We start from the raw sequence: 14,518 nt of genomic DNA on the forward strand, positions 1-14,518 counted from the left end.
GGTCCCTATTTTTCTACTTGCATTTTTACGTGCTTTCGAACTGCTAGGTTGGCAGAAGCTGGGACGAGTAACAGGCGCTCACTCTGTCACGCGACCCGCCAAACTGCCGACCTTCTGATCAACAAGCTCAGCGTCCTAATCCACTGAGCCACCGCGTCCCTTATCTATTTATACCCTGCCTTTATTTGTAAAAATAAAATCAAGTCCATGAATATACTGAATAATCCTTTCCTCCTTTTTGTGAGCAATTTTTATTTATTTGTATCCCACCTTTATTATTATTTTTATAAATAACTCAAGGTGGCATACAATGCTTCCTCCTCCTCCTCCTCCTATTTTCTTTACAGCAACAACCCTGTGAGGTGGGTTGGGCTGAGAGAGAGTGACTGGCACAAAGTCACCCAGCCAGCTTTCATGCCGAAGGTGGTACTAGAACTCCCAACCTCCTGGTGATTGATGCAAAGTCACCTAGTCAGTTTTCACCGTAAGGCATGTCAGTCTCCTGGCTTCTACCCTGGCGCCTTAAATATTAGACCAAACTGGTTAAAACCTTAAAACAATATTAAACTATTAAAACAATTGCAGCAACTATCTTCTTATTTCAGAATATATTAAGAGCAACGTCAAGAGCAAAGAAGCCAACACAGTAGGAAATACCTTTTTCCTCCTCATTTTTGAGGTCCGTGGTGAAAGCAATCAAGTTGCGACAAGACCAGGCGCAGACCAATGGAACGGATGGGCAGTGGTTGCTCTTTGGACGCTTCTCCCACTCACAGACATATGCCAGATCCATTGTACCTTCCTCAGTTTAGCAGCAGGGAACTGCTACCTAGGAGAAAATTGCAACTGGAAGCTGCCATAACTATTACAAAGAAGAAGGTACCAGCTGATAAACCAAAGGGAATCACAGCAGCCATCCCCTGCTCCTTCTTAAAATAGATTGCTTGCAATATTCTGCACGTACAGAAATCAAGCATCAAGTTTGGACAAAAGGTAAGGGGACCAGTAAGCTGTTCCACATCTACAAGGCAGAAGGAACATCAACACATAGACAAGGCAGCAAACGTTTTCCCACTCTTACTGACATTTATTCCATCAGACGCCCATCATGATCCAAATCATGTGTTTTTGGTAGAGTTGGGATTTTTTTCCAAGTAGGGTCAACTGGAACGATAGTCTCTTTTTAGTTCAGTTTCTTATTAAATCAAAGACAAAGGAGCTGATGTGAAATAAATTCACATTTCCCCCCTTTTAACTTTGCCTCCATTTACCGTACCTCCTCTTTTTTTCAAATTATCCAGGCAGTCTACAAAGGCCTCTAAAAAGTCCTCTATTTTTGTCAAAAGGAGAAAAGCATCATCCTGCTGTCACAATGCAAGCTCCATCTTTTCATATCTGCATGTGAAACAATTTATTTATTTATTTATTTAATAATATTTATATACCGCCCTTCTCCCGAAGGACTCAGGGCGGTGAACAGGGCAAGAATAAAAAATACAAAGTTACAAAAGTTAAAAAAGAATTAAATATATGCCCACTAAAAACAGTAAATACAAATATTAAAATAACAATTAAAAAAACACCCACCAATCCCACATCAGGCCAGGCCGGCTTGTTCGAATAAGAATGTCTTTAGATCGCCACGAAAGGAGCGAAGATGCATATCAAAAAGGGGCCAAATGCTCTTTTGTGATTTGCCTCCAACACCTGCCTTCCCCTCCAAGACAACTATGAATTGCTGGATCACCTCTGGCTGGCCATAATGATAGGTGAAAAAATTGGAAAGAACTGGTCATACCCTTTAAACCCCATAAACCCTAAGAGCTTTAGAAGGTATTTAAGTTTTCAAATATATTTGATGGACCAACTGAATTAACTGAACCAATGATGGAAAAAAATGCTACTGAGGCAGGCTTATAATATGTTATTTTTTAAATGGAGCTTTTGAAATATATAGCAATCTGGAAATGCTATGCAATCTTATGTTCATACAACATAAGAATATGTAATATGTAATCTTTGTAGGTGGCTGTAGATATTGGGAAAATGAATCTTACTTCTCTTTGGAATCCTTAGTGCCCTCTAACTTTGGCTGTTTTCTAAAGTAATTTCATTATCCAATGTCTGCAAGAAAACCACCAAGCTTAGGACTCCTGAGCTACAAATAATTTCTTCTATTGTTACTTCTCCTCCTTGTTGCAATTTGACTGAATGCCATTAATGGTTTTAAATTGCATTTATCACAACTAGATATACAAATTAAGACATACATGTTCATACAAAACAAGAATCAGAAGCAGCTAATTAGGCAATCAAAACCAGCCCTAGCATCAAATTAAAGCACTCCCTGATCAGCCTTTGCCTGAACACATCCCACCATGACTCTGCTTTAGTTGTCAATATGTGGTTCATGTTAGAAAGTTCTTCCAGTATTTTGTGTCCCTAATAGAGGGAAGAATGAGAAGAGATCTTGATCTTAGTCACTGTAACTTTCCTCCAAGTACTTAAATAGCATTATCATTTCCTTTCCTTAGCTGTCTCTTTTCCCAGCTAGATATATCTGTTTTCCTCAATCGCTCCTCATGAAGGCCTTGTTTCCAATTCCCCAATTATACCTACACTTTTTACAATAACTTTTTACAATCGCTCTGGGTTTTTAAAAAGGGGATGATTAGAACCGAACTCAACACTCAAAAGGGGAGTCTGAGCTATGCACTATATCATAGAAATGGCATTTGCTATTATTTGGAACCTGTATTTCTATCAATGCAGCCCGAAATTGCATTTTCCCGTTTTTTTTCAACTAGGTTGCACTGCTGAAGCATATTCAGTTTAAGATCAGTGACAATTCCAAAAATCTTTTCAAAATGCATCGCTACTAAGCCAGTTACCTGATATCTCACAGCTGGAGAATTGTGGGAATTGAACTCCACACATTTCAAAGTCACCAGGTTTGAGAAATACCAGTCTAGATTTTTGGAGCCTAGCCCTAGATATGATGGCCCTAAATGAGAGGCCTTCTGTGCACTCAGGTCATTCATGAAAATGTTGATGGCTACCAGTTCCAGGATCAAATCTGTAACTCCCCATTCAATGCCATATTCCAATTTGATTTTAAAAATACAATGTCTATTTTGTGATTGTAAGACTAAACAGTGACTTGATGGTGTATAATCAACCAATCAATCTATCAATTACTCTTTGAATACAGTTTTGAAGGTACCTTTGTGTTTTCCTTAATAGATTACACATTGATCTAAGCTTGCCAATAAAAATGACACGGGACACACTATCAAATGCTTGCTAAACTCAAGTTATATTAAATCCATGGCATCCCACAAGCTACCAATAGCCCAAATTAGCAATCACTGCATTGTATACTATGTAGTGGCCCTAAAATATTAATGCCTCATCAAACGATGCAAAGGGGAAAATTACTCTGGAAATACAAGTTATGCAGCAAAAATATCCCCCGAGAGTAGCTTTAAAATGTTTAGGTTTTTAGTTTTCTTGCTTGCTTTTCCTCCCCCCCCCCGTTCTCCCCAAATAAACTCTCCCACATCCCCCCTACTTACCGCAACCACCCATGCAGTCCAGCTCCCATGCGCATGCGCCAAAACTTGGGCTTTCTTATTAATGCTATCTAATAAAGTGCCTGTTACTCGTGTCAGTTAAACAAAATATTTTAAAAGCTCATGCCAGAGAAAAATATAATTTCCCCAAGCCTCTTTTGCTGCGAAAACTCAAATTTCTGTTTCTTTTTCGGGGATCTTAGTAAGAATGAGGGCCTCTGATCTTAATTGCTACCCAAACCTTCCGCGATGATACCCAAGGGACGCATATTTGCATACGTCCTTTCCCATCATGCACCCCGAGAAAGACAAATCAGATAATTTATTGGTAAAAATTTTTTTAATGTATTGTAATACTAAAATTTAATAAGCATAGAGGTATAAGAATATTCTACATGGATATAAAGATAATAAGACATATTTGCAGTTCACATTATCTCACCATAACACAGTAATTATACAGATTTAAAGCTTTATATACCACACAGGATAGAGCTAAGTTTGTGCTCGCTTCGGCAGCACATATACTAAAATTGGAACGATACAGAGAAGATTAGCATGGCCCCTGCGCAAGGATGACACGCAAATTCGTGAAGCGTTCCATATTTTGCAACCTCAGCGGCCTTCTTTCACTACCATAAAATAGATTTTTACACCATAGGTTTTTACATAAATCAATACCTTCTCCAAACAGGACAGGTTGTGACCAACATTTGGAATTTGCAATTTATCTGTTCCTATTGTTGTCCATCGCGACCCCATGGACAACGTTCCTCCAGGCCTTCCTGCCCTCTACCATCTTCTGGAGTCCATTTAAGCTCACGCCTACTGCTTCAGTGACTCCATCCAGCCACCTTGTTGTAGAAAGAAGAGACTCACGCCAGCTCTTCAGGAAAGGAAAGGTTTATTGCGCAGGTTCAGAAGGCTTTAAACAAAGCAAAAGGTCTGAACCCCGAAGGGCTCATGAGCAGACATATTTATACACCTCTAATTCCTAGTTATACATTGTTCTACATTGTTACTTATAAAGTTACATCCTGCACATTCTTATCAGACAACAGTTTACAAAAGAAAATTACATGAAGTATGTGTAGTTTCACAGACAGGATATGGTTATCCCAATCATCATCTGCCTTAAGAACAAGACTATGTTTGCTTAAACAAGGACTTTAGTACATTCCTCTTTAAGACAGTCACCGGGGAATACGTGCAGTTACGCTAACAGGATTATAGCTTCCTTGATCAGCGTCTGTTCTAAGGACAAGAATACATTTGTTTCACAAATATTTTAGTACATTTCCTCTTTAACCTCATTCTCTGTCATCCCCTTCTTCTATTGCCCTCAATTTTTCCCAGCATTAGGCTCTTCTCCAGTGAGTCCTTCCTTCTCATTAGGTGGCCAAAGTATTTGAGTTTTAGCTTCAGGATCTGGCCTTCTAAAGAGCAGTCAAGGTTGATTTCCTCTAGGACTGACCTGTTTGATCGCCTTGCATTCCAAGGGACTCGCAGGAGTAATAATAATAATAATAATAATAATAATAATAATAATAATAATAATAATAATAACAATAATAATAACAATAATAATAACAATAATAATAATAATAAAGTTGGAAGGGACCTTGGAGGTCATCTAGTCCAACCCCCTGCTCAGGCAGGCAAATGGCTGTCCAGTCTCTTCTTAAAAACCTCCAGTGTTGGAGCATTCACCACCTCTGGAGGCAGGTTGTTCCACTGGTTAATTGTTCTAGCTGTCAGGAAGTTTCTCCTTAGTTCTAGGTTGCTTCTCTCCTTGACTAGTTTCCATCCGTTGCTTCTTGTCCTGCTTTCAGGTGCTTTGGAGAATAGCTTGACTCCCTCTTCTTTGTGGTAGCCCCTGAGATATTGGAACACTGCTATCATGTCACCCCTCACCCTTCACTTCATTAAACTACACATACCCAATTCCAGCAACCGTTCCCTATATGTTTTAGCCTCCAGCCCCCTAATCATCTTTGTTGCTCTTCTCTGTACCCTTTCTAGAGTCTTGACATCTTTTTTACATTGTGGTAACCAAAACTGGATGCAGTATTCCAGGTGTGGCCTTACCAAAGCATTGTAAAGTGGTATTAGTACTTCACTTGATCAACACCATAGTTCAAAGGCCTTAATTCTTTGGTGCCCAGCCTTTCTTATGGTCCAACTTTCACTGCCATACATTGCAACTGGGAAGACCATAGCCTTGACTATACGCACTTTTGTTGACAGGGTGATGTCTCTACTTTTTAGTGTGTTGTCTAGATTTGCCATGGCTTTCCTCCCAAGGAGCAAGCGTCTTTTAATTTCTTGGCTACAGTCCCCATCTGCAGTGATCTTGGAGCCCAGGAAAATAAAATCTGTCACTACCTCCATTTCTTCCCCATCTATTTGCCAAGAATTGAGAGGGCCGGATGCCATGAACTTGGTTTTCTTAATGTTAAGCTTCAACCTAAGTTTTGCACTCTCCTTCTTCACCCGCAACAAGAGGCTCTTTAGTTCCTCTTCACTTTCTGCCATTAGAGTGGTATCATCTGCATATCTTAGGTTGTTGATATTTCTCCTGGCAATCTTAATTCCAACTTTTGATTCATCTAGCCCTGCCTTTCTCATGATGTACTCGGTATATAAGTTAAATAGGCAGGGCGACCGGCCTCTGTGTGGCACAGCCTTGGCAGATGCAAGTATAGAAAATGTTTGTTACTGTTTCATCTCTGATGTCACAGTAGATCGAGCTTCTATTATGATTATGCTTCATTAATGCAATAAGAGCCTTTTTAAAAAGTTTATAAATATAATACGAATACTATAGTTTATATAAATATATAATTCTAATTTGTTTTTGTCCTAAACAGATTTCAGAATTTATCTTTGTTATATGACGAAAAGATCCAGGTTCCTATACAGTACAAGGAAATATTCATGTTAATGGTAGTTATAGTAAGCACAATGATGGTGTGATAGCAAATATTTTGTTTCAACAATTTTAAATATATTTTAATTTTAAAAACTTCAGATGTGATGCAATATTGCTAATTTATGATAAAATATCCCACATCGTGGATATAAACTGTTTCAACTTCTCCCCTCAGGAAGCCGCTGTTTGCCAAAACAACTAGGCTCAAAGACCCAAAGGTGCTTTTTCAAAAGGCCACTGCTTTTCCTTGAAGATGTTTTGCTTCTCATCCAAGAAGCTTCTTCAGTTCAGTTTCCACATCACTGAATATGCCTAAGGATATCTAACCATGTAGTAGGGTGGTATCACTATTATCCTCATTTTTCCTACTACCTGTTCCTATTGGTATGTTATGACTATCACTTTGTTGGTTGTATCTTATGATTTATGATTATATCTTATGATTTATGACATCACTTTGTTTCTTGTATGTACACTGAGAGCATATGCATCAGAGACAAATTCCTTGTGTGTCCAATCCCACTTGGCCAATAAAGAATATTATATATTCTATTCTAATTACATAATGCAGCCAAGAAATTAAAAGACGCTTGCTCCTGGGGAGGAAAGCCATGGCAAATCTAGACAGCACACTAAAAAGCAGAGACATCACCCTGCCAACAAAAGTGCGTATAATCGGGGCTATCATCTTCCCTGTTGCAATGTATGGCTGTGGAAGTTGGACCATAAGAAAGGCTGAACGCAAAAGAATTGAGGCCTATGAACTATGGTGCTAGAGAAGACTCCTGTAAGTCCCTTGGACTGCAAGGCAATCAAACCGGTCAGTCCTAGAGGAGATCAACCCTGACTGCTCTTTAGAAGGCCAGATCCTGAAGTTGAAATACTTTGGCCACCTAATGAGAAGGAAGGACTCACTGGAGAAGAGCGTAATGCTGGGAAAGATGGAGGGCAAGTGAAGAAGGGGACGACAGAGAATGAGATGGCTGGATGGCGTATAACAACAAATCAATCTAATCAGTAAATCCCAAGATCAAAGTTTCATTTTTTATTACCTCAAGCACAAAATCCAGAAGCAGTCTCCATGTGGAAACAAAAGTACTTATATTCTTTTCTTTAATTAAAACAGTCAATTTAGCCATCTCTGCCAACTCCATCAACTTCTGTAGCCATTCATCCATAGTAGGAATCAAAATGTCCTCCCATTTTTGTGCATACAATAGTCTTGTTGCTGTTGACATATATAAAATCAAAGTTCCAATTTTTTTCTAAGTCTTTTTCCATTATGCCGAGAAGAAACATTCCTGCTTTCATCTTTATCTTTACTTTAAGAATTTTCTGTATTAGGATATGAATCCTACTCCAATATTTCTTTGCTTTATCACATGTCTACCATAAGTGGTAAAAGTTCCCCTCTTTACATTTACATTTCCAACATTCATTTGAAATACCTTTATTCATTCTTCATAACTTATCTGGTGTTAAATACCAGCGGTACATCCTCTTATAAAAATTTTCTTTTAAATTGTAATTCAATGTAAATTTTAATCCACATATCCTCCCATTGTTCCAGCATTAAATTATATCCAAAATCCCTTGCCTACTGAATCATACAGTGTTTTACATGTTCACTTTCCAAGTTCAATTTCAATAACATTTTATAAACCTTACCAATAATATGTTCATCATTACCACATAATAAAATTTCCAGTTCATTTTTAACAAAGTCAAACCCATTTTTATCTAATTTAAATCTTTTTTCCAATTATTGATATGCAAAACCAATGACAAACATAGCTCTCTGACAGTTGAAAAATATCATTTTACCTTAAGTCCACCAGTCTGGCTTCACTACCATTTGTTTTCTTCAAAAAGCTTCCTGTGAGGACACCCAAAGAGGCAACTTTGTATAAAGTCTTGTTTTGTATTTGTTCCAAACTCTTAGTATGGCACATCTAACAAAGTCTCTTGTTCTGAATGTTTACCCAGTTTTTTAGCCATGCCAGACAGCATACATCAAAGTACAATTTCATATCTGGTAGGCCCAAACACCCTCATTTCTAAATAAGCATATCTGAGTGCATATCAGGGAAATCCCAGAGACTTTTTTTATGCAACTCCATCATGTATTCACTATATTAATATTCTGTCTTTGAATTTGTAGAGTACAGGTAGTCCTTGACTTACGACCACAACTGAGCCCCAAATTTCTGTTGTTAAGTGGGACAGTGGTTAAGTCAATTTTGCCGATTTTATGCCCTTTCTTGACATTGTTAAGTGAATCACTGCAGTTAAGTTAGTAACTTGGTTGTTAAGTCAATCTGGCTTCCCCATTGACTTTGCTTGTCAGAAGGTCACCCAGAACACTGCAACCGTCATAAGTATGAATCAGTTGCCAAGTATCTGTATTTTAATCACATGATCATGGGGGTGCTTCAATGGTTGTAAGTGTACAAATTGGTCATAAGTCACTTTTATCAGGGCCGTTGTAACTTTGAACGGTCACTAAACAAACTGTTGTAAGTCGAGGTCTACCTGTAAATATTTTAATATTAGCTCATTGGGAATGCAGTTGTGATGTGCCTTTTAATATTTCTGCCAAACGCTAAATAAACTTTTAAACAGATCCTAGGTGTACATTTAAAATAAATCAGTGATAACAATGGACACATAATACAGCGCCATTGAAATGCATGCAAGATGAGGGAGTGGCAATTTCTATCATTTTAAAGAAAGGACAGCTTTTGAAACCAACTTAATGATGCATCATTGGGTAATACCTCCAACCAAATTTATTCACTCTTTCAGGGCCTTTTTAGTGTTCTAAAAAAAATACTGAATAATCTCATGAATCAACCACAGCGAATTTTTCCAAATGTTTGTCACAACCTGTCCTGTTTGGAGAAGCTATTGATATATGTAAAAACCTATGGTGTAAAAATCTATTTTATGGTAGTGAAAGAAGGCCGCTGAGGTTGCAAAATATGGAACGCTTCACGAATTTGCGTGTCATCCTTGCGCACGGGCCATGCTAATCTTCTCTGTATCGTTCCAATTTTAGTATATGTGCTGCCGAAGCGAGCACAAACTTTAACTTCCCCGGAGAGATATTTAAAGGATATTTTCTTAGATGTTCTTCAGCTATGGTGATTAATGTCCTGGAAGGGGGGCGGGGGGGTTGGTTTCCTTCCGTATTTCATACTCAAAATATTTCTTTCCATTGCAGTGTATTGCTTTCAAAACAATGAATCTACACCGTTTAAAATTAATTTTAAAAACTAGACTTTATTGAATTCTCCCAGTGCATGATGGGAGGCGCCTATGCAAATAAAGCCATGCTTCCCTTTATCTGCCCTCCCCACGATACTCGTCCCCTTTTATTTCTTTTCGTCAGTTAATACTATTTTTCTCATGCATTGCCGATTTTTCCCCAAAAACGCTTTAGGAAAAAAATATATATCAAAAGAAAAAGCTGCTAAATGTAACCCCATCTGCGCGCACATATAGCCCTCCAAACATCCAATTGTTGCTGTTCTTTACACGAGGAAGCGACTGGCGAGGCAGGGTTTGCTCCGCGTGCAGATTTACAGGATAACAGAGTTGGAAGGGACCTTGAGAGTCATCTAGTCCAACCCTCTGCTCAAGCAGGAGACCTATACCATTTCTGACAATGTGGCTGTCCAGTGTCTTCTTGAAAGCTTCCAGTGATGAAGCACCCACAACTTCTGAAGGCAGTTGGTTGTACCATTGGTTGATTGTTCTCACTGTCAGAAAATGTCTCCTTTCTAGGTTAAATCTCTCCTTGATCAGTTTCCATTCATTGTCTGGCCTTTAGGTGCTTTGGAACATAGGTTGACCCCCTCCTCTCTGTGACAGCCCCTCAAATAGTGGAACACTGCTGTGACGTCACCCCTGGCTTTTCTTTTCAATAAACTAGCCATGCCAGGTTCTTGCAACCGTTCTTCCTATGTTTTTAGCCTCCAGCCCCCTAAATCAATCTATTCTATACCGTCATCCCTTCCAGAAGCAAACCAATGAAACTGCCATCGGATTAAAAGCCCCCTCCAAATAAATGATAATAAAGGTAATTGCACAGATAATAAAGGTAATTGCACAGGGTGACATGATAGCAGTGTTCCAGTATCTCAGGGGCTACCACAAAGAAGAGGGAGTCAAGCTATTCTCCAAAGCGCCTGAAAGGCAGGACAAGAAGCAACGGATGGAAACTAGTCAAGGAGGGAAGCAACCTAGAACTAAGGAGAAACTTCCTGACAGCTAGAACAATTAACCAGTGGAACAACCTGCCTCCAGAGGTGGTGAATGCTCCAACACTGGAGGTTTTTAAGAAGAGACTGGACAGCCATTTGCCTGAAATGGTATAAGGTTTCCTGCCTGAGCAGGGGGTTGGACTAGATGACCTCCAAGGTCCCTTCCAACTTCTTCTTCTTCTTCTTCTTCTTCTTCTTCTTCTTCTTCTTCTTCTTCTTCTTCTTCTTCTTCTTCTTCTTATTATTATTATTATTATTATTATTATTATTATTATTATTATTATTATTATTATTATTATTATTATTATTATTTGACATCAGGATATCTCAATCTCAGCAACTTTTTAAGATGTACGAATTTCAACTCTTAAGACGTCTGCAGGGATAACTTCTGCACTCCTTTCCTACACGCAAGGCGACTGTTCCCACGTCGCTAGTTCCTCAGGCAGGCAGGCCGGAGGGCAGCGCAACCTCACCCAGCCTGATAAGGACAACGAGAAGGGCACCAACCACGCCAGGGACACGGCTCGCTTGCAAGGGGCCAAGTTAAACCCAGCCCTGCCGCCACTCCCCGGGCTGACGTCACTTCCTGCCGGGAGGGGAGGCTCCTAGGCCGGGTCGGTCCCGTCCTTCGGGCGTTCGGGGAGCGGAGAAAGAGTGAAGGCGGTTGGGGAGGAGGGGAGGGGGAGGCAGCAGGCCGGGCAGCGATGGTGGGGCTGAAAAGGGGAGCGGCTGGGGGGCTGAGGGGGAGCCAGGAGGAACAGCTGCCTGGAGCCCCCCTGGACCAGCCCTACGGGTGAGTAGGAGGAAGGCTGGCGGGTTGTGGGCGCTTCACAATTGTCTTTGTGTGTTCCTTTCTTGCATTTGATTCGGCTCAAGGAAAGGAGCTCCTTCCCTCCGATAGACTGCCTTATCAACTGGAGGCTCTTGTACTTAATAACACAGACAGTTCTGAAGTCGAGCTGGGTAGGATCTGACTTAAGTCCAGCTCATGCAGGATCTTGAAGGTTGGAAAGGCAACAGCTGTCACCCACCGCCTTGTTTTGGGTGATGTGTTTCCTCCTAACGTGGAGGAGAATTAACAGAGCTCCTCCTTATTTAAGTCTGTTTTATTTAAAAACAGTTGAGCCCTAATGACTCCCACAAATTGCTTGGTCGGTGAGTTCCACAAGGTATATTATACATATTGCTGGTCTTTTTATCACCCTGCACTTGGGACATCTACCATCTTTCATTGTATCAGGGCTTTATGCTGTTTTATACGTCAGTTGTCTGAAGAGGTTTGTTGTAAAAGGCAATCTAATATTTTTTTACCTAAGTAATAGCATACAGTATCTAAATGCAAAACAAAAAAAAACATTACGTTATTTCCTATCCATAATCTAATGGCTTTCTAACATTTCACTTTTTAAGCTTTTTTTCCAACCTTTCTTTATTCAAAGATTGAGGAAATGGTCAGCTATCAGATGAAACTGGATGCAAACTTGCTGAGAATGATGGGTGTTGTAGACCAATACAATATATTAACTTTGGGCATAGTTCCTATTATTTTTTTTCTTTATCCATTTTAAAGGAATACTCACCCATAATTATTAATTGGAAATATGATCGATTTACTTATGTATGTGATTTATATAGCCACTCATCTCAATAGCAACTCTGGGCAACTTCCAACATTTAAAAACAATGCAATAACATAATATAAAGCAGAAACAGCTCAGAAGTCAAACCAACCAAATAACTACATCATTGATTTTAATAAACATTCTGGCTCTTATTCACACAAACACATCCACATCTGTAGAGCCCCTCTCTCCCCCTCCCCCCAAAAACCTGGTTGTGGGAGCCAGTCTCATTTAAGGAAGGACCGGATTGCAAAATGTAAAGCTTCCTTGCATATACCATAGAAAGCAACGAACCAAAGTAACTTAATGCAAGTTACAAAAACAAAACCCACAATTTTCCTCAGCGCTTCCTCTCCACAGTGGTCAGATTGCCACATTAACACAATGTTTTCTTGTAGTTTGACTATTGAAGAAGAAGATGGCTTGCACTGATCCAGATGGTAGCTATTTCCATTCTAAAAAAAAGTTAATACCAATACCAATATTCCTCTTGTTAAGCAAACAGGCAAAATGACAAAACTATACACTCCAGGGGTCTTCAAACTTGGCCCTTTTCTGACTTGTGGACTTCAACTCCCAGAATTCCTCAGCCAGGCACGCTGGCTGAGGAATTCTGGGACTTGTAGTCCACAAGTCAGAAAAGGGCCAAGTTTGAAGACCCCTTGCTATACAGGTAGTTCTTAACTTGTGACCATAGTTGAGCCTGAAATTTATGTTGCTAAGCAAGATAGTTAAGTGAGTGTTGTCTCCTTTTACAACCTTTCTTGCCACAACTGTTAACTGAATCACTGCAGTTGTTAACACAGTTGTTAACTGGATCTGGCTTCCCCATTGATTTTGCTTGTCTGAAGGTCACTGAAGGTGATCACATGACCCTGGGAACTGCCACCATCATAAATACAAGCCAAATGTCTAAATTTTGATCACGTGACCATAGGGATGCTGCAGCAGTCATAAGTGTAAAAAGGCCATAAGCCACTTTTTTCAGTGCCATTGTAACTTCAAACAGTCACTAAACAAATGGGTGTAAGTTGAGAACTACCTGTAGTGGGAAAGGAGAAAGTTATCTTCTTTTAGATCTCTCCAGGAACCCCAGCAAAAAGGTTTCTTGTCCTGGAACATTAGCTGCAAAATTCTTTTGAGAAAATGCTGGAATTAGTTACTGCGAAGAGGAAAATAACAACACTTTTTTAGCCTCACTCCAATCTGCCATGAGGCTTAACTTCTGGGAAGATGATAAATTATAATGGAAAATCAAGTGAGGGGAAATGGACTTGATTTCTTTGGAAGATTTAATCCCATCAGCCAGATTTTTCTTTGATAAACGTTGACACGAAGTTGCCATATATTGAACTCTGAGGGAATGAAATGAATGAGTCTATGTATTTTTTTGGAGTGCTAAATGGAAATACTTTGCATTGCCTTTATGAAGGACTTCCCAAGCTCTTCTACAGCTCTGAGGCTCCTTGCAGGTCCCCCAACCAAGTATAGGTGGTCCTCAAACTTACAACCATTTGCTTAGTGACCATTTGAAGTTGCAACAAAGTCAATGGGGAAGCCAGGTTCACTTAACTGTGTTACTACTTTAACAGTTGCAGTGATTCACTTAACAGCTGTGGCAAGAAAGGGCATAAAATGGGGCAAAACTCACTTAACAAATGTCTTGTTTAGCAGCGGAAATTTTGAGGTCAATTGTGGTTGAGGGTTGAGGACTACCTATATAACTTGGCTTCATACAATAGCCTGGCCATCTTTTGTCACCTGCAGGAGGGTTGAATTACCAGTACTTAGGAAAGACTAACTTATTATCCTTTGCAAGAAGGGAGTTGCAAGATAAAAATATAGGCATGGAAAATGTGTGTAGATATAAGCATTGTTCCTAACAGCTCAATAGATCCTCCATGTTTAAGAGCAGCCTATTTCTGAACACTTTATGGTAGGAGAGCAGGAGAAGAGTCTTACAGTCTCTCTTGCTCTTCCTGACCATGGATGAAGATTGCTTAGGTCTGGCTGGGTGTTTTTTTTTCCTCCTGCAGTTAGCTGTGCTGACCCTTGAAGCATTTGCAAAAAGAGAAGATAGAGTCTATAAAGAGTTAAACCTTTGATTTGGAGGAGGTGGAATTT

At 39.6% G+C, this 14,518-nt stretch overlaps 3 protein-coding genes across 11 annotated transcripts in view; 1 reads left to right on the plus strand and 2 right to left on the minus strand.

Moving 5' to 3' along the window:
* Nucleotides 1-3,813, minus strand: part of MED16 (mediator complex subunit 16) — a 30,475-nt gene extending 26,662 nt beyond the window's left edge. The window contains exons 1-2 of one of the 3 annotated variants that reach the window (XM_083379626.1): nucleotides 3,576-3,813; nucleotides 658-829 (exon numbers count right to left, since the gene is read on the minus strand). In XM_083379626.1, the coding sequence (XP_083235752.1) occupies nucleotides 658-793 (136 nt within the window). In that variant the 5' untranslated portion in view covers nucleotides 794-829; nucleotides 3,576-3,813. Of the gene's footprint in view, nucleotides 1-657; nucleotides 830-1,276; nucleotides 1,384-3,575 lie in introns of those variants that run through there. The other 2 variants (XM_083379627.1, XM_083379625.1) reach the window with 2 other exon arrangements.
* LOC310632727 (uncharacterized protein) overlaps nucleotides 1-14,518 on the minus strand; it is a 474,991-nt gene that overhangs the window by 338,122 nt on the left and 122,351 nt on the right. The window lies entirely within an intron of this gene.
* Nucleotides 11,374-14,518, plus strand: part of R3HDM4 (R3H domain containing 4) — a 28,766-nt gene continuing 25,621 nt past the window's right edge. For all 7 annotated transcript variants that reach the window (XR_014490901.1, XR_014490902.1, XR_014490903.1 and 4 more), the window contains exon 1: nucleotides 11,374-11,565. Coding sequence is in view for 4 of the 7 variants with exons in the window: in XM_083350059.1 (XP_083206185.1) it covers nucleotides 11,477-11,565 (89 nt within the window). In the remaining 3 variants the exon portion in view is untranslated. The remainder of the gene's footprint in view (nucleotides 11,566-14,518) is intronic.

Source organism: Vipera ursinii, assembly GCF_947247035.1.
Source record: "Vipera ursinii genome assembly, chromosome: 1".
NCBI lineage: Eukaryota > Metazoa > Chordata > Lepidosauria > Squamata > Viperidae > Vipera > Vipera ursinii.